A 27,051-nucleotide genomic window follows, 5' to 3' on the forward strand; every position below is an offset into this window, starting at 1 on the left:
AGTCGCAAACACTAATGTCTATACCAAATAGCCCCTGAGAATTGGCCTGATTGAGAACCACTGATCACAGTGTATTTCTTTTTTAACATCTTTATTGGAGTATAATTGCTTCACAATGGTGTGTTAGTTTCTGCTTTACAACAAAATGAATCAGTTATATATATACATATGTTCCCATATCTCTGCCCTCTTGCGTCTCCCTCCCTCCCACCCTCCCTATCCCACCCCTCTAGGTGGTCACAAAGCACCGAGCTGATCTCCCTGTGCTATGCGGCTGCTTCCCACTAGCTATCTACCTTACGTTTGGTAGTATATATATGTCCATGCCTCTCTCTCGCTTTGTCACAGCTTACCCTTCCCACTCCCCATATCCTCAAGTCCATTCTCTAGTAGGTCTGTGTCTTTATTCCTGTATTACCCCTAGGTTCTTCATGACATTTTTTTTCTTAAATTCCATATATGTGTGTTAGCATACGGTATTTGTCTCTCTCTTTCTGACTTACTTCACTCTGTATGACAGACTCTAGGTCTATCCACCTCATTACAAATAGCTCAATTTCATTTCTTTTTACGGCTGAGTAATATTCCATTGTATATATGTGCCACATCTTTATCCATTCATCCGATGATGGGCACTTAGGTTGTTTCCATCTCTGGGCTATTGTAAATAGAGCTGCAATGAACATTTTGGTACATGGCTCTTTTTGAATTATGGTTTTCTCAGGGTATATGCCCAGTAGTGGGATTGCTGGGTCATATGGTAGTTCTATTTGTAGAATTTCTCCAAAGAAGATATACAGACTGCCAACAAACACATGAAAGAATGCTCAACATCACTAATCATTAGAGAAATGCAAATCAAAACTACAATGAGATATCATCTCACACCAGTCAGAATGGCCATCATCAAAACATCTAGAAACCATAAATGCTGGAGAGGGTGTGGAGAAAAGGGAACCCTCTTGCACTGTTGGTGGGAATGTAAATTGATACAGCCACTGTGGAGAACAGTATGGAGGTTCCTTAAAAAAACACAGTGTATTCTTCAACCTGGATTTTTCACATCATTTTAAAAACAGCTTGATCTTCCCATGGTTCAGAGTACCCTATGAGCTTGTCCCTCTAGGTGTGCTGATTGGGCAAAGATCGACAGATGACCCAAGCTGCGTCAATCACATTCAGTCTTTTTGGAGAAGGCATTTAAGACACAGGAGGCGAGTATACTTGGGATATACCATGATGCTGAGTGAGATCAGAGTTGGTACCACAGAAATAAAAGCTTCACACAAATCCCTAAGTTGTGGGAGAGCAAAAGTTAAAACCCTTTAAGAGGGAACCTGTCTACAGAGAGGAGAATGAGGGAAAGAAAGAACAAAAACAAAGAAAACAAGAATGGCAGCTGCCTAAATAGTTTATGAATCCTATGAAGTTTGGCTGAATCTCCTGTAACTGGGTTTCCCAGGATTCCTCTATTTTCTTAAAAAAAAAAAAATTTCTCCTTTTTTGGTCTAGCTTGTGTGTGTTGCCTTTCTAACCACCTCATAATTCATAATGAAAATACATGAGTCAATCTAGAAGGTGTCCTTCCCCCTCTATATCTAGAGGTAGGATCATGGACCCTAAGTCAAGAGATTTAGGTTCTAATTCCTGCTTTGTGACCTGAGGAAGTGAGTCACTTCTCTGAGTCCTGATTTTCTTATGAAGAATTTGAAGATCAGCTCACATTTGGCTCTAAAATTATGAAAGATAAAGATGGGGAAAGACATCTGTGATCGCTTTGAACTTTGGACTCTCTGTTTGACAGGCATATAAAATTGTTTAAAGATGGTGGTCAAGACTTGGTATTAGAGTCAGTTACTTTCGTCCCAAGAGTTAGTACAGCTACAACTTATCAATCATGGGACCAATGGAATAGTGATTAACCCTTCTAAGCCTCAGTTTCCTTCATGTTTAAAATGGGAGGGAAAGTGTACCTGCCCCAGGGGTCCCCGTCTCCAGGTTTTCAAGCCCTTTTCATCCACTCCCATGCTGAACAGATAGGGTTGACTTATATAACCAATGTGATATTGTGAAAACAATGAAGGATAACTTCTGAGCCTCTATCATAAAAGAAAAGGTCACTGTGGCTTCTACATTGTTCTCCTGGGTCACTCACTCTGGGGAAAGCTGCTGCCATGTTGTGAGGACACCCAGCCCCTTTGGAGAGGTCCATGTGGCAGGGCACAGAGGCCAGCTGCCAACAGTTCTGTGAATGGGCCATCTTAAAACCACCCTCCAGCATCAGTCAAGCCTTCAGATCTTGACAGTAACCACGGAAGGGACCCTAAGCCAGAACCATCCAGCTAAGCTAAATTCCTGATCCATGGAAACTGTGAGACAACGTTTGCCGTTTACAGCTGCTAACTTTTGGGGGGAGGGCATAAATTGTTACATAGCAATAGATAACAAAGATGGGGGTGTTGGGATGAGTAAATAAAATAATGCATGAGAAATGTTTAGGACAGGGTTTGGTACATGGTGAACTCTCAGGGCACTTCTATCTGTTCATGAATGTATGTGAACCCCTAGAGCAGTGCCTGGCGCATAGTAAATGCTCACTAAATATGTGTTGAATGAATGTTAGGTATTATTTTTTCACTACCATTATCATCATCATCATAATCATATATAACCTCGATCCAAAATCAATTCCCAGATGAGTTGGACCCTCAAAATTATAGACTTGAAAAGATTCCTTTACCTTATCTTCTCTACACAATGGTCAACCAACAGCTATTTGAAAATGCCAAAGCCAGAGAAACAAGAATTCAAACTCTATGTAGAGGGCTGGCATTTGTCTAACTTTGCAGCACTTTGGATGCACCTTCTTCATTATCCTGAACCATATTTAGATGAAACAAAACATATATATTATGCACAGTAACGACGCAGATGAACTCCTAGAGAGAGGTGTAAAGCCAGCTACTTACCATCGACACAGGAAGGTCGGTTTCTTGTCGTTCCAGCCACTTTCCCAGGTAGACAGGAACACTTGACTGTTTGCGATCGCTCCTCAATGCGGTTCTTATTACAACATCTGTGCGCAGCGATCACTTCACATGTCCCTCCTTCTGGCAAGAGAGAAAGAATCAGGACACTGATTAGAAATAATTCAGTGGGCATTCAGGCATGTGAGGGTACATGCGAAGGGGTTGGGGAAAGTGAGAGAAATAAAAGGAAGAGCTTCTATGAGGTACAGTTACTGTGGGATTCTCTCCCATAACATGTACATATACATGCATAGAAGATTATGTACAAGGGATGTCTCATCTTGGAGAAGACAAGCATCACAGCAGTACTCTTTAAATGCAACAAAGAGCACCAATGAAGAGCCCTCAAGAGGCAACACTTCCTGGCTGTATGTACGGAGAGGCAGCGGAGTAGTGAATGCCTGGAGCTAACACAAAATGAAGATGTTACCGCATTTAAATGCATTATATTTGGGGAGCTCACCCCTGTGTTATCTTTGCATTTAGAATTCTCTGTACTCCTACTAATGATAAGCGACAGACACTCCAGTGATACAGAACCTGCAGTGGCAAGAAAACTGCCCAGAAATGAGCTCTCCTTCCCAGCACCTGCTCCTCTCAAGCGGGATGAATAGAAAATCTAGTTGTGCAGTCATTTCCCCAGTCCAGATCTCACCCAAGAGTGATAGAAAGAGTCACTGGAGAACATCGTCATGTGCTTTAGATGGAATCTCAAATTACAGACCAAGGCATACGGCTTCACTTAATCGTTACAGGTCAGCCATGCACTCGTCAGAATTTAGTGGCAACTTAGGGTGTGCCACTGTCTGCTAGGTTCTTAACAGGTGCTCTCCCGGGTGTGTCAAATGTCACTGAAATTCAGCTGGATCTTTCCAGACCGCAGGACACCAGCTAAGCCAGTTCTCCAGGGACACAAAAGATACTCCAAGTTATCAGAAACCAGGAATCAACTTTCCTAACATCAAGTTTTGCATTCAGGAAGGATGGTTTTCATTTGACAAGAATGGACCCATACCATTTAGGATCCTTGGCATTTAGGATTCAGTTGGCAGTAATTCCTCAAGCATTTATGAAGCAACCACTGTCCACGAATTACTAGAAGGGATGTGTATCCAGCCTGTACATGGTGAGCACTTAGGAGACATTGGAAAAAAGGAGCAGAGGGAGGGAAGACAGGAGGGAGGGAAGAATTTAAACCCAACACCGTCCTATCCTGGGGCACTGGTCTCCTTGCAGGCTACTGGCTGAACATGGCAGGCGTGATCCCTTTTGAGGGTTGCTCTGAGGAACAGTCTCGACAGGCTGAACTAGGTACCACCTAGGACAGTCTTCTAGCGGATCTCTGGCTTATTCTCACCTCTTCCATATCCTTCCCAAATGTTATTTTATCGGAGGCACATCTGACCACCTTATTGAAGTCATAATTCCCTTAGCCAGCACGCATGACCTCACTTTGCTCTGCACCATGCCCCGTCCCACACCCCACTGCCAGGGTACCTGTAACTTTCAAATACAGCATATAATTTATTTATTTATTGTACTTATTGTGTGTTCCCCACTGGAATGTCATTTCCTCAAGGACAGGTGTTTGTATTGTCTTCCATTAAACATCGTATCATTATGAGAATTTCAAAAGTGCTTTTAGTACATATTTCATTTAAATTGCAAAGTTGTTCAAAGATAGAAACAGGACGATTGTTACCTGTATTTTTTAGTGAGGATGCAGACTTAAAGCAGCCAAATGACCTAGCCATAAAACTAATGGCGATAATAAAAGTATTACAGGAGTTAACCATTTATTGACTCTTTACTGTGTAACTGACATCATGGTAGATACCGTATAAACCTTCAATTTACTATATGCTCTCGAAAGCCCAATGAGCTTATGATTACCTTTTACAGAGGAGGCAACTGAGACCCAGAGCAGCTTAAACATTTGCTCACGTTTTACTTAGCAAGTACCTGGCAGCATCCGGACCAGAATTCAGATCCTCTGACCCCATATATATGTTCTTTCCCCAGTCCCACCCTGGCACCCATACTGCCATTCCTCTGCAAAGGGACTAGGAATTGACAAGTGCTCCATTTTCATTAAAACCTTGTAAATAAAGTCAATGACCCCAGACCACATCCTCCTCAGGCTCACGGATGATGGATTTGCACACTGGAAGCCAGAGGTGTTGCTCTAAATAACAAGCTCATCTGGTCTTGACAAGTTGAACTGTGGCTCCAATTACACCTGCTGCTCAGATACACCAACACGGAGCCCAGAACCAAGTCTCAGAGGACCACAGGACCTTGCCATTTAGAAAGTCTGAATGGCCCTGTCATACCCAAATCTCCTGATTCCCAAGGTTTACACTTGTGACTGACCTACCCCTAGTCAATCAGAGAAATTTAACCTTTCAATCTATTCTAACTACGAAAGCCTAGCCCACTGACTTGTAATGACAAAAAGAAAATTAGATCTTTGACAGGAAAAGGCTCACATTTGCAGTCCTTTGATCAGAAGTCTTCAAGTTATGCCTAGTGGGGCTTCATAGATTATCTGAGGGGGCTCAGTTATATCACTGGAGGAAAGGAGAAAGCAACTCTAGATACTTGATTTTTAATATTCACTATAGTACTTCAATGTTTTATTTAAATGTTTATTTTAACATTCAGTATAATCCTTCAAAGGAGTTCCTCTGCTAAGGAAAAAGTGAAAACAACTGTACTTCGCTGCTGATCAGCTCTGAAGCTAATATCAAATGACACGTATTTATTGGATAGATGGATGATTGAACCAGATGAAAAATGAATTACAAATCTGTCATGGATTATTGCACAGTCATTTAACATGGAACTTACAGTGTTTCGAGAAGCTTAGATGTCTTTGCTACGGTAGTGTATAGCAAGCTGGTAAGATATACTCCCCCTTTCCACTTTCTATGTGTTTTTTAATTTCTTGGCTATATCAGAAGCCCACATTTACTTTGGTCCACCCAGGACATAGTGAGAGGCTGATCAAATTCTGTGAAAAGAAATACAGTTCTGGACTTCTATAATAACCACAGGGATAAAACTTTTCAAGACCCTCTGGAACTGACTATACAATCTTATTTACCTATTGACCTCATGAGTTGGCTGCTTCAGAAAGGAGACTGGAAATCAAAATTTTCCCAGCTTTGGCCCCCATGAAAGGAAAGGGTTAGGTTTGTCATAACCCTTTCTGGGAACTAGAAAATTGTTCTTTTAAATCGATTTTATCTGCATTTTAAGAATTACCTAGTGAACTGTCCTTTCAAAATTAACTGCCAAGGTTACTGCAGAATCATAATGATAATATTTGTCATGTAAGTGTCTTTCAGTCTTTGGCGCCAATGCCAGTCCATTCTAAATTTTATCTCAGTCCAAGTCAAAATGATTTCAAGATGATCTGTGGCCTCTCAAAGGAAAGTCATTTAAGTGCCCAGAATATTGAGCTTTCCTTTCTTGCTTATGGATTTCTGGAAACTCGCTTCTTTTCTGGATTTCACTCAGCATCTGTAGATCCAGCAAAGAAGACAGGTGAAGTAATCTACTAGCTAATGGCAGAGAATGTGTCACAAACATAAGCCAGTGTGGAATTCAGACTTAGCAGCTTGTTGCTTGTACCACCACTTTGTCTATAGAAAACACACCTAAGATGAAATATAAGCAATTAGCCTTCTACCCTAAATCTAGCGTTGTAAGGGGTCGCATTGTTCTTCCAGATTAGGAGGTAAATACAGTAATTATATGACTAATGCAGGCCAATCTGGAAAAGTTACATGCGTTAGATGCACATCAATTTCACAGTTCTCCCTCCACGCAAATTTTTAGAACAGTGGCATTGCTTCCCGCTCCCCTTGCCCATGTTCCCCAGGTGGCAATGGGAGAGTCCCCCGCAGGGAAGCTCCCCGGGGCAGCCCTCCACTTCCCCTGTCTGCTCTTTCTTTTGGATTTGTCAGCACTCTGAGTACATTATCAAAACCGATTTTTAACAGGAAGAGAAAGTTTCTACTACCCAAAAAAAAAAAAAAAAAAAAAAGACAGCATTTCAAGATTATCTCTGGCAGCAGCAACAGCTGGAGAAGTTAAAAAAAATGCCAAGCCCAATATGCTCCCAGCAATGACCCCTCCTTCCCAATTCAATGCATCACTGCCTTGCCCTGTACAAGTGAGGAAACACAAGAAGATGAATTGCTAAGGATAGTATTTCTTTTAAAAAAGAGTTCCCACAGATGACAATTACATGTCATGATGGAAAGGGAGGATGAGATTAGGAATGACTGTCAGGCAGATGGCTAAAAACTTGAAGGTTGGCATCCTAAAACAGTTGCCCCCCAAAATGGACATCTAATAGAAATAGCTTATACCAATCTACCTGATTGCTCTGAGCTATAAACTGGGTCAACCATTTAAAAATGGGCACTTGTGGGAGATTGCTAAGGTCTAATCCTTTTCATCTGCCAGGGAATTTGACGTCCAGTAGTATGTGTTGGTATTGATGTTTTCATGTCCATGACCAAGCATAGCCAAGTATTTGGAAATTATCACAACACCAAGTTTGCTGGGAAAGAAGACGCTGGGTGAGACTGTAAAGTTGAAATGGAAGAGAATTATCTTTTTTTTTTTAAACTTAAGTCTAAACTCTGTATTTTGGGGGGAGGGGGGTCCCTGTATTCACTATTCAACTCTTTTTTAGGTGGTCTCCTTGAATCAGATTGTAAGTTAGATTTCCCTGCTATATGATCCTACAATCTCACATAATTATCCCATAATAATATTCACAATGCATTATTTTGGCATTTTTAAAGAATATTTCACTTTTCTTATCTGTACAAGAACAGCAAGTTTTCTGTTTCATTACTCTGTTACTGGGCCCATGTCTGGCCTATAGATATTTGTTGAATGAACCTCCTCCCCAAAGACTAGCTTTTGTCCCCGACTGTATGCTCACTTAAGTAAGCCAGACTTTTCTTTTATAGCGCGTCTCCTAATTGGAATGATTGGTTTACTACCTGTCCATCTTGTTGGGCTAGACACTCTTGTGATGGCAGGGACCACATCTTGTTTACTTCTTTATCCCTAGTGCCTGGAGTAACAGTTGACATCTACACATTCGCTAAATTACTGAAAATTAAATGACTGAATGAGGGATAGAAGGAATAAAGGGAAGAAGCAGAGGACGGGAGAAGGAAGGGAAGGAGTGAGATGGGAGAATGAAAGAGGAAGAAAGGAGAAACTAAGAGAAGAAAAAGAAGAGAAGAAAGACTGATTATAAATTAATCCTCTTTGGGGAACCTTTCCTGAGTATCCATTACGTGGTCTTTTCAGAAAATAAACTTGAACGATAAATGTAGCTTTTGCAAAGAAGTGACGGACCTTCTAATACACCTTCCAGAAAAATCAACTTGGAACTCTCATTTGGGGGCGAGCCAGACTGTACAAAGGAAAAGCTTTTCATTCTAAGTGAAATGACTGGAAAATGAAAGAGCAATTTAGAGTAACCATAAGGAAACTTCTGTCCTCATTCATAGTTAAGCCAGGATATATCTGCTTATCGTCGAAGCGGACTTTTAGAGGACATGAATAAAATGTGATTAAGGAATGTTAAGATTGACATGATAATCCGGATCCTTGCCTTTTCACTTTATTGCAAATGGTTCCTTTCTTTAAAAGCTGTTAAGTGTAAGGAAAAGCACAGGTTTGTTGAGATTCACTTTTGTAGGACTTCTTGATCAAGGCCTTATAAGTAGCTCTCTTGGAATCTATTGTAGCGGATGTCAGAAATGGATATTTAGGACTGTGTTAAAAATGCTTTATTGACCCACTGGACTGGAAGGAAGCTCCAGGTGTCTTTGTAAATCATTGACAAGAGAGACACGGATGGATCTTTAAGCATGTCTTGGTCGAGGAGGGCAAAATGGCCACTTGATTTTTTTATGTTTGAGATTAAACAAATTACCATCTCCTCTGTCCTAGGGTTCTGGGGGGTATATTCAGGATAGACAAATATAGGAAAAAGAAACAACTACTGGGGTAGACAAGCATGTTTTAGGCAGTATAGCATAATGAATACAATAAAATATTGTAGAATCAGGGCCCCAAAGTGCAAGTCCTAAATCAGCTTCCTGTTTTTCTCCATTCTATGTCTCAAGGTTCTCCTCTGTAAAATGTGGATAATAATAGCATTAACTTATTAGGGTTGTTTTGAGGACTAAATGGGTATGAGAAATAAATAAGTACAGACAAACTGATTATGATAATACTTGCCTCAAAGTAGGCACTAAACTATATTCTGCTGTTAGTAATACTATTGGGATCATTATCTTTGACTAGATCAGAATTACTTGTGGAAACATATTGGACTCTTCGAAATTTTTTCCCTCTTTTGACCAACATGGACCATTCCCCACACCCATCTCCTTACTCTTACCCCAGGCCAGTGGTGGGGGAACAACATTTAGACCTCACCAGTCCCTTGAGATAAGATTGCTAAAGGTACTGTATAATACAGTAGACTCAACAAGCATCCCCCAGATTTCCCCTTTATAGTTTTTAAAGAAGAAAATGGCTCAAACATTGGGTATGTTCGAACTCCTACTGTAGAAATCATTTTTAATAACTGCTCTAACAACATGGAAATATATTTTACTCGAAGATATACCAATGAGGTTACAAGAAGAACATTCTTGAATCTTTACTGATCTTTATATACTACAGAACTTTTACTTGTTTCCAGGCAGGATGCCTTGGATGGCATTAGGGAGGGGAACCCAAGTAATGGTTTGGGCATCAGACTGGCATTGTGCTCTTCTCAGATCTGCTGGAGAATCTGTGTTAAAATAAGGCTGAAAATGTAACATCTCCTCCTGTGTATTTTTTGCCCCCAAATTTGTTTGCCTGATCTGGATCTGCTGTCAATCCAATGCAAATTAATGCAATCACTGCAACAGCTTATTGCCCAGTAGGGAAAGCCACTGGAAGGCTGGGTGGGACATTCACCCTGGATGTTGATGTAAGTTTCTGGTAACTAAATCACAGTATCAGTGCCCTTCAGCTTCCCTGGGTTATGATCTCAAATAAATTAATCAAATTCTATTATGGTGATTAGGGAAAGAGTTGGAATGAAACACGGCTTAGAAAGATAGCTATGTCCACTCTTCCCCTCTGAGGTGCAACATTCTCAATCTAAATCCTGCTAGGATTTCTCCCAACTCTATCCTTACACCGACATCACTCATCCAGCTGGGTGAGAGTTTATCAGGTTTTCCTTTTCTATTGCTAGCCTTCAAGGCTGAGAGCAATATGCAAACAGTTTCTTGAATAGAAACAGGCAACCCTGTTTTACAGAAGCCACACCTCTACGTATATTAATTTCTTTTAAATTACCTGAAATACTGACATGAAAGGTTGATTATATGAATATATAGATGTTATCTGAAATAATCAACATCATTTGAGCTACTAGCTGGGTGACTTGGAGCAAGATGTAACCTCTAAGCCCTGGTCCCTTGTAAGTAAGATGCCAAACTTAAGGAATGTTCTGAGGATTAGAGACTGTGTATCAACAGTAATTAATACACTGGGCAGGACACAGTAGGTCCGCTCTAAATAAGAGCTGACATTCTTCTTATTGTTAACCTAAAAAATGAAACCCAGTTTCAAAGACAATACTGGAGACAGTGACATCTGACATGAGTTTTGATGGAAGGACAGAATTCTGAAAGGCTGGAAAATGAAGGCATTTACTTTTCAAGCTCCAAGACTCCCCGTCAAATGTCTGAACTGTCTGTGCAATGATGGGTGGTCGAACGTGCTTTCTCCTTTGCATCCCTGCCTCAGCTACTCTTATGTCTTTATTCATTTTTCTTCCTGATATTTATTTAATGGCATACAAGCAGTAATACACTCTGAAAAGGAAGCCCAATAATAATTACAAACTTCAAAGAATTCTCTTAAAATGAAATTGTTCTATTATCCTGCATGGGTAAGTGTAATGGATGTTACAAGGAACACGGGTGGTGATGATACACCATCTCCATTATTGAAACGTGAATGGACAGCAGGCAATGTGGTGACTCAAAATCCATCACCTCTAAACCATAACTGTTTTATGACATTTTTTCCTCCAGCTAAACAAAAATACATGCTATGGAACAACATTCCTGAGTTGGCTTAGAAGCAAAGACAAGAAGATCAAGATAAAATCTGAGATAATCTAGGGAGAAATGACTGTGAAATACTATCCCCAGAAAGAAACATTTTCACTTTAGGTTCTGATGATCCCTGGTGGGTCCTCTTGCTGAGTCTTAAACTGATGTTAAATTCTAAGTCCTTACTTTGGTACCCACAGGAGAACCACATGAAAATCCATAGATACTAGCTTTTACTTCCGTCTATGGTCTAATTACTCTCAAACTCCTAAGTGAGTTATCAAGTGTTATGGAAATCTGTTATACAAACACTAAAATGAGCATTTTGCTTGTGTCTATTGAATTCTATAATTAAGGGTTTTGTAAGGCAGGGGTCTCTGCGATATCAATGGCTGGGACTTTTCTAAGTCCTAGAGGATCCATGTGCGGTAGGATGGTTAAGAGCATAGCATTTGAGACTGGATTTTGGAGCCATATTTAATTGACTGGATTTAAACGCTGCCTGCACCCTTTGTGAGCTGTATTATCTCAGGAAAAAAACATTTAAGCTTTCTATTCTTAGCTTCCTCATCTGTAAAATGGGGAAAATAATACTTTCATGATTAGGTTGCTGTGAGGATCAGTGAGTAAACACTTGCAGTGCCCTTAGAACAGTGCCTGAAGTATAAGAACAAGGCAAGTGTTTGCTATCAAGAGTCTTGCTATTATTAATTTTAGCTGTTGTGGCCATTAGGGCTTCCCAATGACTATCTCTGGCTCTCTTCCTCTGGGCTTACGGTAGTTCCTAGTTCCCCTGTGGGGGGTGGGTCCATATGACTATTTCTGCGTTAAAGGAAGTGATGTGTGACTTACATACCAAGCTTTTAATTCCTTATGGAAGATTCTCCAGGGTTCTCTTCCTGCTGGTGTGGTAACCAGAAGTAATTTAGATCAGGGATCAGCAAACTTTTTCTATAAAGGTCCAGGTAGAAAATATTTTTGGTTTTGTTGGTCATCTGATCTCTGTGGCAACTACCAAACTCTGCTGTTGGAATATGAAAGCAACTACAAACAATACATAAACAAAAGTGTGAGTGTGTGCCAATAAAATATTATGTACGGAAACTGAAACTTGAATTTCATGTTAATTTTTAGGTGTCACAAATATTCTCCTTTTGATTTTTTCCCAGCCTTTGAAAAACATAAAGATCATTCTTAGCTCATGAGCTATAAAACACAAATGGTGAGCCAGATTTGGCCTATGGACCATAGTGTGTCCACCCCTATTTTGGTTATTGGCTGCTCCCCCAGTTCTAGTTCCTGGGTAACTCCTTCAAACACAACCCCTCTGATGAACCACAGTGGGCATGTTGCTTGATCAAGAAATAAACCTTCATCGTTTTAAGCCAATGAGAGTTGGGGCTGGTTTGTTATCGAAGCTTAACACAGCCTAATCTGACTAATATATTATTCTTTAAGATGATGAGAATAAAAGAGGTATATTACCCCCTCGAGAGTGCTTACATAGGTTCCGTAAATATGTTTAACAATAACTAGGGTGGAACCAATCCAAGGTTTTTACCCGGGAAGGGAAGTATAGTCTTTCAAATCGACGCCTTCCATGAAGAACTGGAATGAGATACAGCAGCTCAGCTTCCTCCTCTGTGCAAATGCGCCATCCAAGCCACTGTATCTGGCCCTTGTCATCTGGGTGTTTTATTGGTTTAGCTGAGAGGTAATCATGAAAGTATATATTTCTTTATATCATGAGATAGTGCCTCTCCTCCACAGCCACAGAGATCAGAAAACACACATTTAGGGGAAAGAAGGCAAACAGAAACTGATTTGTGTTACACATTGTAGAAGTCATTAACTATGACTCAGGTAGAAAAACTTATTACTTCTCTTTTTGACAGTGATGACAATTTAATAGTATTTGACTCTGCCACGTTACATAAAGCGTCTGGAGGCATTGGAAAGGACTGTTTATCAAGATGATAAACAAGGTTTCATTTCCTTCCTGGCTGCATGGATGTGATCAGAAGTCTAAGGCCATCCGAAATCACTTAACCTGGCCACCAGGCAGACGTTAAGCTACTTGGGACCACCTGCGCTTGAAATGAGCTTCACTTAATGGACCTGCTGGATCAGGTCAGCACTGAGGAAGGAATGTTTGCATGAGTACCTGAGCACTGGGGCATTCAGTGTGGACTTGGGGGCTGAGGGAAGGGTATTAGTCCTACTAAAACTCTGCTCTCTGGGAATCTCATATTCACTAATTTCAAAACATACAGCCAGTTTTGCCTTCTGATTTGGGTAAATCAGGCTGGATAAATTCTCAGCATGCTGGGAATAGAATGAGTTTGTATGGGTGAGTATAATAAAAAACACTTACAAAATAAGTGTTTGTTCTTAGTATTGTTATCATTATTACTAACTGTGGGAGTCATTAATGCCATTAGTCAATTCTACTTTGTAGTAGTTCTCTATTCTTTTTACCTGCCCAGCAAACACTCCCACTTCTACTGGTGACTGCTTCCTTGTTTTCCTTATGGAGCCAATGGCCTTGTTCCCCATTCTCATCTCATGGGGTCTTGAAGTTGTCGGTTCTATCCCTGATCCAGAAGAGGGCACAAGACTCAAGACTAGCTTAGTGGATTATGCACTCTCTAGGGACCAAGCGAGTGCTACAAGGGCTGGTACCTAGCTCAAGCTGTACACAGTGAGATCTAATAGTAAAACATTTATTCTTGGGAAAATATAGTTTTTTTTCCTACAAGTGTTTCTGATGAAAAGATATAAATCTGGAGCTTGCCACTATCTTAGTACTATGACAGAAAAGTGTGCAAATGAATGGAATCAACAAAGAGGGAAGCCAAGTGGAAAAGCAGAGTGCTTCCTGCCATGATTGTTAGCGCTACTTGATATAGCTGTGCCTGAAGCTGGTGGCTGAACTTTAGCCAAAAAACACCTTATTTTAAAATTGAGTTTGAATTATTTTTTCTACTACTTGCAATAAAGAGTCATGAAGTACAGTTATACTACAGTCATTAAGAAGATTTTCTGCAATTTTCTTTTCTTCTTTTCTATAAATTTTATTATATGGAGGACCCTATGGTAGGTACCAAAATTAAACCAGATATCACCCTATCTAAATGCCACCTCCTGAGGGAAACATTCTGTAACTTCCCTTATTAGGTCATTCACATCTCCTCCCTCCCATTCCAGCCTCTCAGAGCACTGTGACCTTTTCCACTTCAGCACATCCACAACTGAAAGTTTACATGTGTTTGTTAAATACTTTTTATCATTGTCTACTTCCTGTAATAAGTAAAAAGCCCTGTGAGGCAGGGACCATATCTGTTGTCAATGATCATGTTACCCTGAGAACCCTGCCCAAGAACTAACTGGGGAAAACAATGTTGCACACTCAGTACTTATTCTCTTCTTTTTCAAAGACCTAGATCAACAATTTTGAGCAGAGTGGCTATACACCCACACATTCAAAAATATTTTTCTATTCCTCTTATAGCTATGGTGGACACATGGCAAAGTTCTTGTCAATGAAAGGAAAATAACTATAAATGAAAATCTGCTGAGGCTATCTAAAAAGACTTTGCTTTCCTTACGTAACACTTGACCCTTCCTATACCATTTTTTGCTTCTTCCTGTCCGAAATGCAGGCTTGAAGGCTGGAACTAGAGCAGCCATTTTGTGCCGGTGAGAGAAAGGAAGGTCAAAGTTAAAATCACAGAGATTTTAACTTTGAGAGTGTTGGGTAACTGAGCCAAAGTCGCCAAATGAACCTCCAGAATTTCTATTACACGAGAAAAAATAAATGCCTGCTAATTTGCTTAACCTAGTTGAGATGTCTATTACCTGCAACCAAATGTAGTCCTGATATATTGGTACATGTTACGATTTTGATAAATACTTTTAAAATGTATGAGTAAATGAAAGGAAGGAAGTATCCTTGGCTTCAAAGATCTAGTCAGAAAGTTAAGACAGAGAAAATAAAAATGAATGATTCAAAGTAGAAAGTGATAAATGTCATGAGAGTGTAGACTCTCTCCATTATTGGAGTTTACGAAGAATTAGAAGATACTACCTTTATCCTAATGGATTCAGAAAGACTTGTTGGAGTAAAAGAATTTGATTCAGGACTTTGGTCCTTCAAGGATGATCTGTTCTTGTGGTGATAGGAGATGGACACTTTAGGTTCAGAGAATAAGGTGAGCAAACAGCTAAAGATGGGACCTGTGACAGACTCTAGAGCACCCCCTCTTCATGCTCTGTCTAATCCCCTCCCCTTAGTGAGGGTGGTACTTCTAGAATATAGACTATGGAACAGAGTAGAGCAAAAGTGATAGGATGTCACTTCTGTGGTTAGGTTATATATGTGGCAAGGATGATGTGCTATCACTCCCATAATTATCTTTTATCTCTATCTCTATCTGTATCTCTGTCTGTATCTGTATCTCCATCTCTATCAAGTCTTGTTAGCATGCATTAGAGGGACTTTATTTTCAATACTGGCTTTGGAGAAATGAGCTGTGAGAGGGTCTATGGAAATGTCCACATGGCAAGAAATTGCAGGTGGCCTCTAAGAGCTGGGGGTGGCCTCTGGTTGGGAGTCATGCAACAGCAAAGACATGAACTCTGCCAACAATCTAAAGGAATGTGGAAATGGGTATTTCCTCAGTGGATCCTCTGTGGGGAGTCTATGTGTCCATCAACTCATACCCACCTAGTACACTTTTCCTCAAATGTTTAGGGATTAGTTAGGTAATTTCAGGTAAAAATCTCTACTGCATTTGATATCAGATCTCAGTTACCAAGGACATCTAAAAATCAAGATCATTCATAATATCTAAACAAGTATGAAAACACACATTTTGGTCTTCCCTGAACAATCAGATTGCTCAGGGAAGAAAAGAACATAACAGGTTTACTTTATTGAGACATAATTATTTGTTCTCTTTACTGTTGTGAGGATAAGATAATAGAATATCACAGTACAGGGGTTCAAGTGTTGTTGGTTCCTTAGAGGTGGAATAAAAAGCAGAAGCAATGAAGTTCTCTTAAAAATCTCACTTATATAGACTTTGTTTCTGGAGATGCACTTTGGTTTTGTGATTACCCTGAGAGTCCTTGGCTGGAATATTGGCTTTATGTCTTACTGACTGGAAAATTTCGACATGTCACTTAAACTTCCTGACCCTTAATTTACTTGTCTGTAAAATGGAGGTAATTGTAACTATCACTTTCTGTAGTTAAAACCTGCTGTTTCTGCTTGCCTATGTTTCATTCTCTCTTCTGAAAACAGCATGTCAGGTTTTCTTTGGGAGTAACAACCCCCAGCTTATTTTTAGTCCATGCAGGGCAGGTGAACAAAAGCTCCAGAGGTGGGATTGTGACCTAGACCTGGCCAATCGGCACAGTCTTTCCACAGCCACAGAGATTGGTCTGCAGATGGGCTTGTCATCCAATTTGGTTCAATCAGACTGAACCTGAGGCTAAGTGGAAAAACTGAAAAAAAGTTTTCTTTCTGTTGTACTAGAAGATGCAAGCTGAGCTCTTCAGAGATCCTGCGTGAGACTGAGTTGACATGGAGAACAGTGGAGACAAGTGATAGAGAGGGAGCCGGCCCTCATGATACACTTGAGCTGCTAGATCTAGCACTGCTGGCTCTACCTCTGAACTCTTTCTTTAAATGTGTCAGTACATTATCTTCCTTTTATTGTAGTGGCTTTAGCTATTTAGAATTCTGTGCCATTTTTTCTTCATGCCACATCTCCAGGTCTCTGACAGCAACTGGTATCCAACGGTTCAATTCAATTCAATTCAATTCAATTCTGACACTACCTGGAGTTAGTGCAGACCCCACGGGTTGAAGGGCTCAGTCCTACAACACTGACCTCACTTCAGATAACAGTTGCAAATGGGGTGCCCAAACCTCTTGTCCTTCTGCCAAACTTGGTGATAAATTCAGGAGTTCTCATGACCCCTCAGGTTCAATAACTTGTTAGAATGGCTCACAAAACTCAGGAAGGCAGTTTACTTATGCTTACTGTTTTATTATAAAGGATTTAACTCAGGAAGAGCCAAAGAGAAGAGATGCATAGGACAGGTATGGTCGGGATGGGGTGAGGGGTGGGAAATGGAGCTTCTGTACCTGCTGTAGGTGCTGCCACCTCCCAGCGCCTCAGTGTGTTCAACAACCCAGAAGCTCTCAAAACCCTGTCATTTTAGGGAGGTTTTATTACCTGGCCATGATTGATTTAAATGACTAGCCATTGGTGATTAACTCAACCTCCAGCCCTGCTTCTCTCCAATTCTTTAACTATGCCTTGGTCTTTCTGGTCATCAGCTCTGGTCCTGAAACTATTTAGGGATCCCTGGTCATCTCATTATCGTACAAAAGACGTTCATTACTTCAGACTGCCCAATGGTTTTAGCAGCTGTGTGCCAGGAACTGGGTACAAAGACAAAACACCTTCTATGACTGTACACTGTACTTCATAGAATCTTTGTGAGAACTAAATTAAAAAAATGGATATAATGCATTTGGTTAAGTACCTGAAATACAATAAGCACTCAAACTGCATGGTCATTTTTGTTATTATTACTGTTACCATAAAAATAATTATCATATTCTTTACTGTGAAGTGACTGGAATTTTATTTCACTAATACACATATGGGTCTGCAAGAATTGTTGACTATCTCTAAATTTACTGAGAGCGATTAGGAGAGAGAATCAACTAGATACTGATTTTCTGAGAGTTCTACTGCAGGAGAAGTCCAAATAACTTACCATATTGATTCCTAGCAATTGATAGTTAAACAACCATGTGAATTGACTCATGGCCAACAGGATTGCTGAGCCTCTGTTGTTAAGAAATTCCAAACAGCAGAGCCATGAAAGGATTGGCAAAATATTACAGTGAAAACTCCTGGACTCAGTAATCTACCAAACATGACTTCCAATCCCAACTCTAGTGCTTGTAAGTCATGTAAAACAGATGCATTTCTTAAGCTCTCTGAGCTTTGTAAAATGGGGTTGTAAGAACACCTTCATTAGATAATTGTGAAGAATAAATAGACTAATAAATATGAACAGCTCAGTATAGTTTGACTCAAATTATAAAACTTCATAATCATCATTGCTTTTGATGTTTTAATTATACTGACTGACATGAACACACTAGTTCAACTCTAAAGTGATATAAATTAGACGTTAACATTTTTATACCAAAAAATATTGATTAACTGTCATTTGAGCAATGTAGAGGCAACATGTAGAAATAGATTAATTTAGACTTTAAGTTATTTAGACTAAATGAGAGAGAAATTTTCCCACCTAATGTAAAAGAACGCAATCTTTCAGAGTCTCAGTTATGCCTTTAGATAAGTCATACATAAAGAATGAGTGACCTTGAAGTGAGAAGTCTGTAAAAAAAAAATGACCATTCTTCTTTGGTTAGATGTCAGTTTGTCAGCAAACATGTTATGAGTGATAACCTGAACAGCAGAGTATGGTTACTGAAGTTTGAGTTCCCTGAAAAAACAGCTATGTAAGTCAATGATCATAATGAAATGACATTAGAGAAATGCTGCCCGAAAAGTACATAAATTTCAACCTAAGGCTAAAGTTTTCTTCTTCACAGCAAATTATATTCAGGTTAATGGGGTCAACATGGGAACTGAAGCTATTGAGGAGGCCTAGTCATCACGTACCAAATTTCCATTGCACTCAATAATGCATGAAAGTCATTTGGAGGGATGCTATATCCAGACCCTGTGTGTGAGGCAGGTCTTCAGAGAAGAGTCTTACACAAGGAATGCCTTTCTTCCGTAATTTTACCTTCATAGATTCGCTTAGACCTTTGTCTTAGCCTAGAATGGCTTCCTTCCTACTCAATCACTTCTCATCTTCTAATCTCTCACTCCTAAACTTACAATTTCACTTTTACTTCTGTTCAGCATGTCATCCTTGGAAGCTTAGAGAAGTGATATAAAACAGCAGTCAAGAGAACAGATTCTGACCTTTCAGAGTGTGGTTTTACCCTCAATACTGGGATTAATTTAACTGTGGAATTCTTGATAAATGACTCTAAACAGTCAGTTTCCTTATTTGTTAAACGCTGTTAATTTTAAAAAGCACGTAGAATATACAAGTCCATGCACTCTCTCACTTCATCCCAGCTTACCCTTCCCCCTCCCCGTGTCCCCAAGTCCATTCTCTACATCTGCATTTTTATTCCTGTCCTGCCCCTAGGTTCTTCAGAAACTTTTATTTTTTTAATATTCCTTATATATGTGTTAGCATAAAGCAATTATACTCCAATAAAGATGTTTAAAAAAATTTAAAAGCACGTAGAGGAATAGCCAAAAAACACACTAGGTCAAAATTACCTTAGGAAAGCATGAACTCCTTCTTTAGACTGGAGAGATACTAACAGAAGAGGAGGCAGTAAGAGTTAAGAAGAAGTGGAGGACAGTTGACTCCAGACTGCCATCCCGGGCCCACACCAGGGCATTCCCGAGAAAAATCACAGGAGTTAGCATTATGGAAATTGCTATTAATTTGTATTGGCTCTAGCCCTCTTCTACTTGACCATGGGTGGTTGAACTGAATAAGTTCAGTGCATGCAGAGGGGCACTGCTGCTCTTTGTGTTGGCAGATTACAGACAGAATCACTTTGACTCTATTGTTATTATATTTTAAATTTCAGCAATAAACATTTTGTGGAAATTTTTTTCTCTTTACCATGTTATTTAAGTACCTACATAATATTCTCAGTTTTGCCTTTTGGTTCACAAGGCCTGACTATTCCCATCTCACCTCTGAAGGAGATGGAAAGTTTTCCCTTCTTTCCTTGTAGATTCTCTGGTGAGTCTAATAGTTAAATTGACATAAGGCACATTAAGAGGAGAAAAGCAAATTTAATTTCATATGGACGGGAGCGCATAGAAATGTGAGACCCAAAGGGCAGCCAGGTAATTGAGGCTTCAAAACATTCTGAGCTAAGGAAAGGCCTAAGGGTCTGGAGGTACAAAGGGCAGGAAGGCTACTGAAAGGAAAATGAGAGGAGGTGTTTGGAAAACAAAAGTTGCCCTGCTTGGCAGGTAAGTTATCTAGGTAAAAAGGTATATCTGGTAATAGCTCTCTTTTTGATACAGGCCCCCTCTCCAATGTACATTTAGGCAGTTAATGGGGACGTAAAGAACTTTTCCTGAATCAGCTGAGTTTTGATTGCCTTAGCTCAAAATAATCCTTAGGCCAAAAAGACATACTTTGGGGTAGCAAAATCTGCTCCCCTTCACCCTTTACAGGAAAAGTTTGCTGACTCCTACTCTAGGTGAATTCATACTCCAGCCTTTCCTTAGGCATTGGATAAGCGGATCACGGACAGAGGGAAATTAGCATTTTTACCTCTAGCTGCATAAAGCCTCATCTGCCTCACTCTTCCACTATCTCCGCGTGTGCCTGAACCTGCGGCAGCACTAGTGACCATTAACACTGGTAGATCATAGTGGTTTAACTTTTCAGACTTCAGTTCTTTTAATCCTCCAAGAACCCTCAGACTTAGTTACTGTTATTACCTACTCTGTAAATGGAAAAACTGAGACTCAGCAAGACTTACTCAAGGGCACAGTTAGTAAAGACCGGAACTGGAACTCCAACCCAGGTCTTCCATGTACAGCCATTCACAGTAGTGAAGTGGTGCAAAGTTATCTGTCCACTTTGGTCTAAAATATTTTTACACTTATATTGTGTAGGGTACGTTATGTCTGGTTGTAGTGGGGAGAGGGTTGGGAGCTACAGAGCACAGTGTGGAAGCCATGCTGGAGTGGAAAGGAAGATAGAAGTGAATGCACAGAAAGAGGCATGCTGTTGGTAAACGTTTCCAGAAATTCAAGTAGAAGAATTCAGATTTTTATATGCCCTTATTTTAGCCAGCAGTTCTAGGCAGTGGGGCATGTATGGAACTTTCATCTGTTCCTTTACATGATCATTCACTCATTCAACAAATATTCTGAGGATCAGCTACTGCTGGCCGTCACTGCAAGGCAGGAGGATACAATGTAAATATGTCCAACGTATTTGTAGTTTAGTGGGAAAGACAGACAAAGAAATCCAATACAGTAATGTAAATGCTAAGAATTTGGTTAGCTCCCAACGGGAACCTAAGTACAATTTCGTGGGGTCAGGGGGGAAGGCATCTACATGTCTTAAGAAGCTGAAAGATGAGCAAGGTCTTTTCAGGCAACAGGGCAAAATAGAAATGAGAATTTCCAGGCATAGTATTAGAGTTTTTTGCCCTGAATAGATTGGTATGGCTGGAGATTAGAGTGCTGAGGTCAATACAGGGGAGGGTGCTGTTAGACATGAGAATAAGGGAAAGGATAAAAATGACTTGGTGTAACATGCTTAAAATCCATGTTAAAATGTTCTCAGTTTATTCTAAGGACATTGAGTAAAATGACATGATCGAAGTGGTGTTTTAATAGAACTGATTAAACTCCTAGGGGAAATTGTTATCCTTCTTCTAGGTATTACAGGGGAGCAGAAGTGGTCACCCCTAAATATGCCTCTTTGGCATATGAATTCTTTTAAGTTGGCATTTTTAAAAAATGGAGACACACACAAAGAAACTCGCAAAACCCACTAGAAGTTACTCTTTGTAGAAAAACATTCACATTTATAAGGGAAATCTCCATTTGTAGGGGTGTCTCCCTTGCTCTACCAGGAAGAAGAGGTTGACTCAATCTCTAAAAACGCCTACCAGTGGAGAAGGCAAGAACTTCAATCTGCATACCAACCTCACCTTTGTTTACTGTGCTTTTCCTGGTAATCTCCCATAACCAATTGCCCCCAACCCCAGGATCTTTTGTCTTTAGCTGAAGATGGTACGAAGGTAGTGGCTTTGGCCTTTTTGGCAAGTTATTCAGTTTTCCTGGGTCTCTGTCAGGTATACAGGAGGCACACGTGTAATTAAACTTTGTTTTTCCCCTGTTAATCTGTTTTATGTCCATTTGGTTATTAGACCAGCCAAGGAACCTAAAAATATTTCCTCCCCAACAGCGTATACCCAAGAATTATGAATGCATCCATCCAAGAACTGTTCAAGAACGTTCATAGCAGCTTTATTCATTATTGCTCCAAACTGGAAATAACTTCAATGTTCATCAACGGAAGAACTAAGTTGTGGTATGTTTATAGAGTAGAATGGTATACAGAAATGAGAATGAGCCATCTACTCCTGTATGCCACAAAGTCCGTAAAGCAGCCAGACACCAAGAGGGTATAGGACATCAGTGAATTTAAATAAAAGCTTTTTTTAAAAGGCAAGACTATACGGTATTAAAAGTTAGGAAAGTAGTTACCTTGAAAGAGGAAGCGATAACTGGAAGAGGTCACTAGGGATGCTTCTGGATTGCTGGTAATGTTCTATTTCTTTCTGTGAATTGTGGCATCATGGATGAATTCTGCTAATAAACATTCACGGAGCTGTTCACTCGTGACGTGTATGCTTTTCTCAATGTACAGTATGTATCAATTAAAAAATTATTTTAAAAGGAAGTAAACACTGGAGACTTTTAGACTTCCTACTTAAAAGACCCTCCATCTCAATAGAGTTTTTATTCTGAAATAAAGAAATAAATGAAGAAAAACACACCCTCACTTATGACAAGGAACCATAACGTAGAGCTACAAATAATTTTTCCTAATAGGTTTGGTAAAAAGGATAAAGAAGGCTAATGTCCAGTGTTTATGAGCTTTACATAAAAACACACTCTCAAACACAACTGGGGAATTATTAACAGACATTTTGGGGTCAGTAACTACCAGTATTTAAATGGACATACTCTTTGACTCAGTTATATCAGTTTTAAAAGTCTCTTCTACTGATATCCTTACAAAAGTTTGCAAAGATGTATGTACAAAGTTATTCAATGTAGCCTTACTCATAAGAGAATAATGAGATAGTTATTAAAGATGATATAAAAATGAAAAAGAAATTTAACTACAAAGAGGCCGGCCTGATGAAAGCTTTTTATGTATTTTTCCTCTGGTAAAAAATGTGAGCTTAAGAAGCCCTGTCAAGTACCTACTATGTTTAGCCACAGATGGAATAATTGAAAAATCAAGGCAAAGCACATCGCTTCTAATACAGCACTTAGAACTATACACAAGGTCTCCTTGATTCAAGGTAGAGAATGTCCAGGCAGGTTTTCCAGGATGGATACCTACGAGTATAAACTTTAAAGATATAGAACTATCCTTATCAGCATGGACAATACACTAGTTGGCAGAATCCACAATTTTATTTTAATTAAAAAGTTACTTGTACCCTTTGACTCACGGGCAGAAACAGTTTTCTTATTTTCATTGTAGAAAAAGTTCACATATAGAGTACAATTAAAGTGACCTGTGTCGTGGTTCATTAACTTTCACAATAAAAATCCCTTTTCTAAACCACCAATGTGCAATAACTCTCTTGGGCCAGTTTCTCAGATAAATATCACTTTGCGTTGTTAAATGCAAAAAATCACAACCTAATTTTCTACAAAACAGATTTCTCAAGTAAAGTGAAAGTACGGATGGCTAATCCCATGAAGATCTATATTCCATTATGATAAAATTGTTGGCTAATTATTAAGCTTTAGAAAGACCATTCAGAAGTCCCCTTTGGTCACTTAAGTTTATATTCAAAAAACATCACATGGCCAAAAACTCTTTAAAAAGGAGCATGTCTTTATTAAGAATGGTTTTGTCTAGTAGAATTGTTTGTCAGGTTCACACTTTTGGAATATAAGCCCAAAGAACTTGGCATGATGAAGATACAGTTGGCATGCTATCTAAACCTGAAATGATGGGGATCTCTTACGGAGAGCAAATAAATAGGATGCTGGTGGTAAGATTTATGATAAAAAAAAAATCATAGGCAGGATAATGAGCTGAATACAGCAAGAAGAAGTAATATTGATAAATGTTAGGTACAACATATTAGAGAAAAGGGTATAAGTATACACGGAATAGAGGCTTAGCAGCAGCAATGCCTTAAAAAAGGGAGAGAGAGGTTTAAAATGACAGTGAATTCAGAAAGAGCCCTCTGTATCATGTGCTCCTAAAATTGCTAATGTGCCTTTGGGCTTCATTATTGCAAGTTTAGTACCTAGTTTAATGATTCCAACCATTTTTTTCCCTTAAATTCATACTACCTTTTTATAAAGGTAAGCTTTATATCTAGTGATTCTAAATGCATTCGTTCAGTGGCAAATCCCCAAATCCCTTCTAAGAAAGATTTTTTTTTGCGTATCTCTTCCAGCCAAGATTTCTTTCACCCTCACTTTTTGTAATGTGAGTTAAGACATTAGGAATTTTACTTGATTTCTAAAAATAACATTACACTGAAATACGGAATATGTCTTTTAAAATTATATAGGATATGCTTAATTTGTGATTTATTCATTCATAAAATAACATGAGTTTCTTTCGTGGAATGAGGAAATGTTACCTTAAATCTCAGGTATTAGTTTTAATGATAGAGTCAGAAAGGGTTTGGCTACTTTAAGGAATACAATCATTGTTTTGTATGAAAACCTAGAGCTAAATGAAGTGCACATTATAAATAACTCGCCAAGGCTGTGTCAGAAAGCAACCTTGAGTTCCTTCACTAAAAAAAAAAAAAAGTTTTCCGTTTCACTGTCAGAAGCTGTAGGTACTACTGATGACCCTGTCAGGGAATCCTTAACTATGTCAGAGAACTCACAAATGATGTTCTAAGTGAGAGAAGAAAGAAGACTCTTTGAAATGAATAGAAAATCTGGGAAAACGGATCAACCTAATATATCTTCATGTTTTTGTTTCCCCAGCACCCATCATCATGCCAGGCACAGCTGTTCCTAAGTAAAGGTCTCTTGAAGATTGAATGCAAAGTAAAATCATACCAAGACTCTTCACCGAGACACAAAATTTCCATGGTGCACTGTCACAAATTACTACACACAAAAGTTGCCTGGATGGTACTATTTAATACAAAAAAACCATAAATAAATGCTAATTAGGCTTTATAAACATTTTATTGAATAAATGATCCTAAGGAGATGCTTTTATGTAACCGGAAAACTCCAAAACTACTTGACAAACTAGCAATGTCTTTCTTAGTGTTCTGAAATAGGTTCTTTTTGCAAACTGAGCTAATGACTGCCATTTTGAGTCTGCTCAGAGGATCTCAGACCTGTAAGAAACCTAATTATCACTGGAAGTACAGTGTCTGGATTTACAGTCACCAGAATTTTTAGTCCTGCTTTCAATCAACAACAAAGACGGCTTTCTGAAGGTGCAGATTTGAGATTCATTCTATCACGCTCTTCTTGCGCTTAAGGGCTTCATCCTTAAGAAAGTGTCTATGTGCAGATGCCAAAAAAAAGGAACATAAAGGCACTGAGAGTATGGATTTAATTTCTGACTTTACAAAGAAAATTGTGAGCACACTGGCAATCTAGATGTAGGGCAAATGTATGTATTTCCATGTCAAACCAACATACACATTAGAGAATGATCTTTCTTCCTAAACTAAAGGGTCTTGCAAATGGATCTCTTGGGAAATTGTTCCTAGGACCTAATTCTTATGCATATATTTCAAAAGAGAATCAAAGGGAAATCTGTCTTCTTAAACAAAATAAGCTTCTGGCAGGCAAAGTTTCAGACACTTCGCATTTCAAGTGGCTCACACCTACCACCTACAGAGCAGACATCCAAGAAGCCAAGAGGAAACAAAGCCAGAGTCTACAACCCTAATTCATTGGTGGCACAGCTGGCTTTCTGGAGGCAATGCTGTTGGTGAAGGCAAATATTTCCCTCCCGGGAAGGGAGGCTGGATGTCAACAAAGAGGGAGACAGGAAAACAGGCTAGATCGAGTGCATAGCATCTTGCATGAGTTCTCAACACAGGTGAAATGGAACTGATTGGCCTGAACGTGGACTTTTCAAATATGTACTCTGTGCCATCTACATATGAAATTAGAGACAAAGTAAAACAGTCACTAGTAACCATCACAGTCACTATATGTCATCAAAGAACCACATAACCTAATCTGAGACATGTGTATCTGGAGTCATAAAAGAAGTGGTTCAAGTTCCAACTTTGTTATTTACTAGTTGGATGACTGGTAAATGTATTATTTTACATAATAACTCTGAGTCTCTGCTTCTTCTTATGCAAAATAGGGATAATAGTAACCACCTAGTGTTACGTACTGAAATTATTTTTCATGTCGTGGGGATTAAATTTAGCATGCTGCCTTCCTTATAGCAGAGGTCAGCAAACTCTTTCTGTAAACAGCCAGAGGCCAGATAATAAATATTTTAGGCTTCAGATGCCATGTGGTCTCTGTCTCAACTACTCAACCTGCCCTCGTAGCACAAAAGCAGCCAGAGACGACATGTAAATGGTGTGACTATGTTCCAATAGGACTTTATTTACACAAACAGGAGGTGAGATGAATTTGGTTCAGATGTTGTAATTTCTAATGGTTTAGAGATATGCTTAATAATAATATTACGAATAAACCTGATGATATGCAATATTTGAAATTGTTTACAATATGCCACATACTGTGCTAAGTGCTTCACCTGGATTAATTCATTCAGTTGTCATAAGGTAGAAACTATTAATATCTCCAATTTGACAAGATTGAACAGGCCTGCAGACATTAGGTGACCCACTTAAAGCTACACAGCTACTAAACTGAAAAGTCAGGATATGAACCCAGGTTTGGGAGTTTGTCTTCTTAGCCACTCGTTATGGCATTGGCTATCACCTACTAACTCTTCCATTAGAACGCAATTAAATGCCAGGGAAAAAG

The 27,051-nt window shown here is 39.3% G+C and overlaps 1 protein-coding gene across 1 annotated transcript in view; it reads right to left on the reverse strand.

Moving 5' to 3' along the window:
* The window catches only part of TAFA1 (TAFA chemokine like family member 1), a 769,786-nt gene that overhangs the window by 101,970 nt on the left and 640,765 nt on the right, over positions 1–27,051 (reverse strand). The window contains exon 10 of the mRNA XM_082849092.1: positions 2,970–3,110. Coding sequence (XP_082705218.1) covers positions 2,970–3,110 — 141 coding nt within the window. The remainder of the gene's footprint in view (positions 1–2,969; positions 3,111–27,051) is intronic.

This window comes from Leucopleurus acutus (genome assembly GCF_964270905.1).
Source record: "Leucopleurus acutus genome assembly, chromosome: 10".
Lineage (NCBI taxonomy): Eukaryota > Metazoa > Chordata > Mammalia > Artiodactyla > Delphinidae > Leucopleurus > Leucopleurus acutus.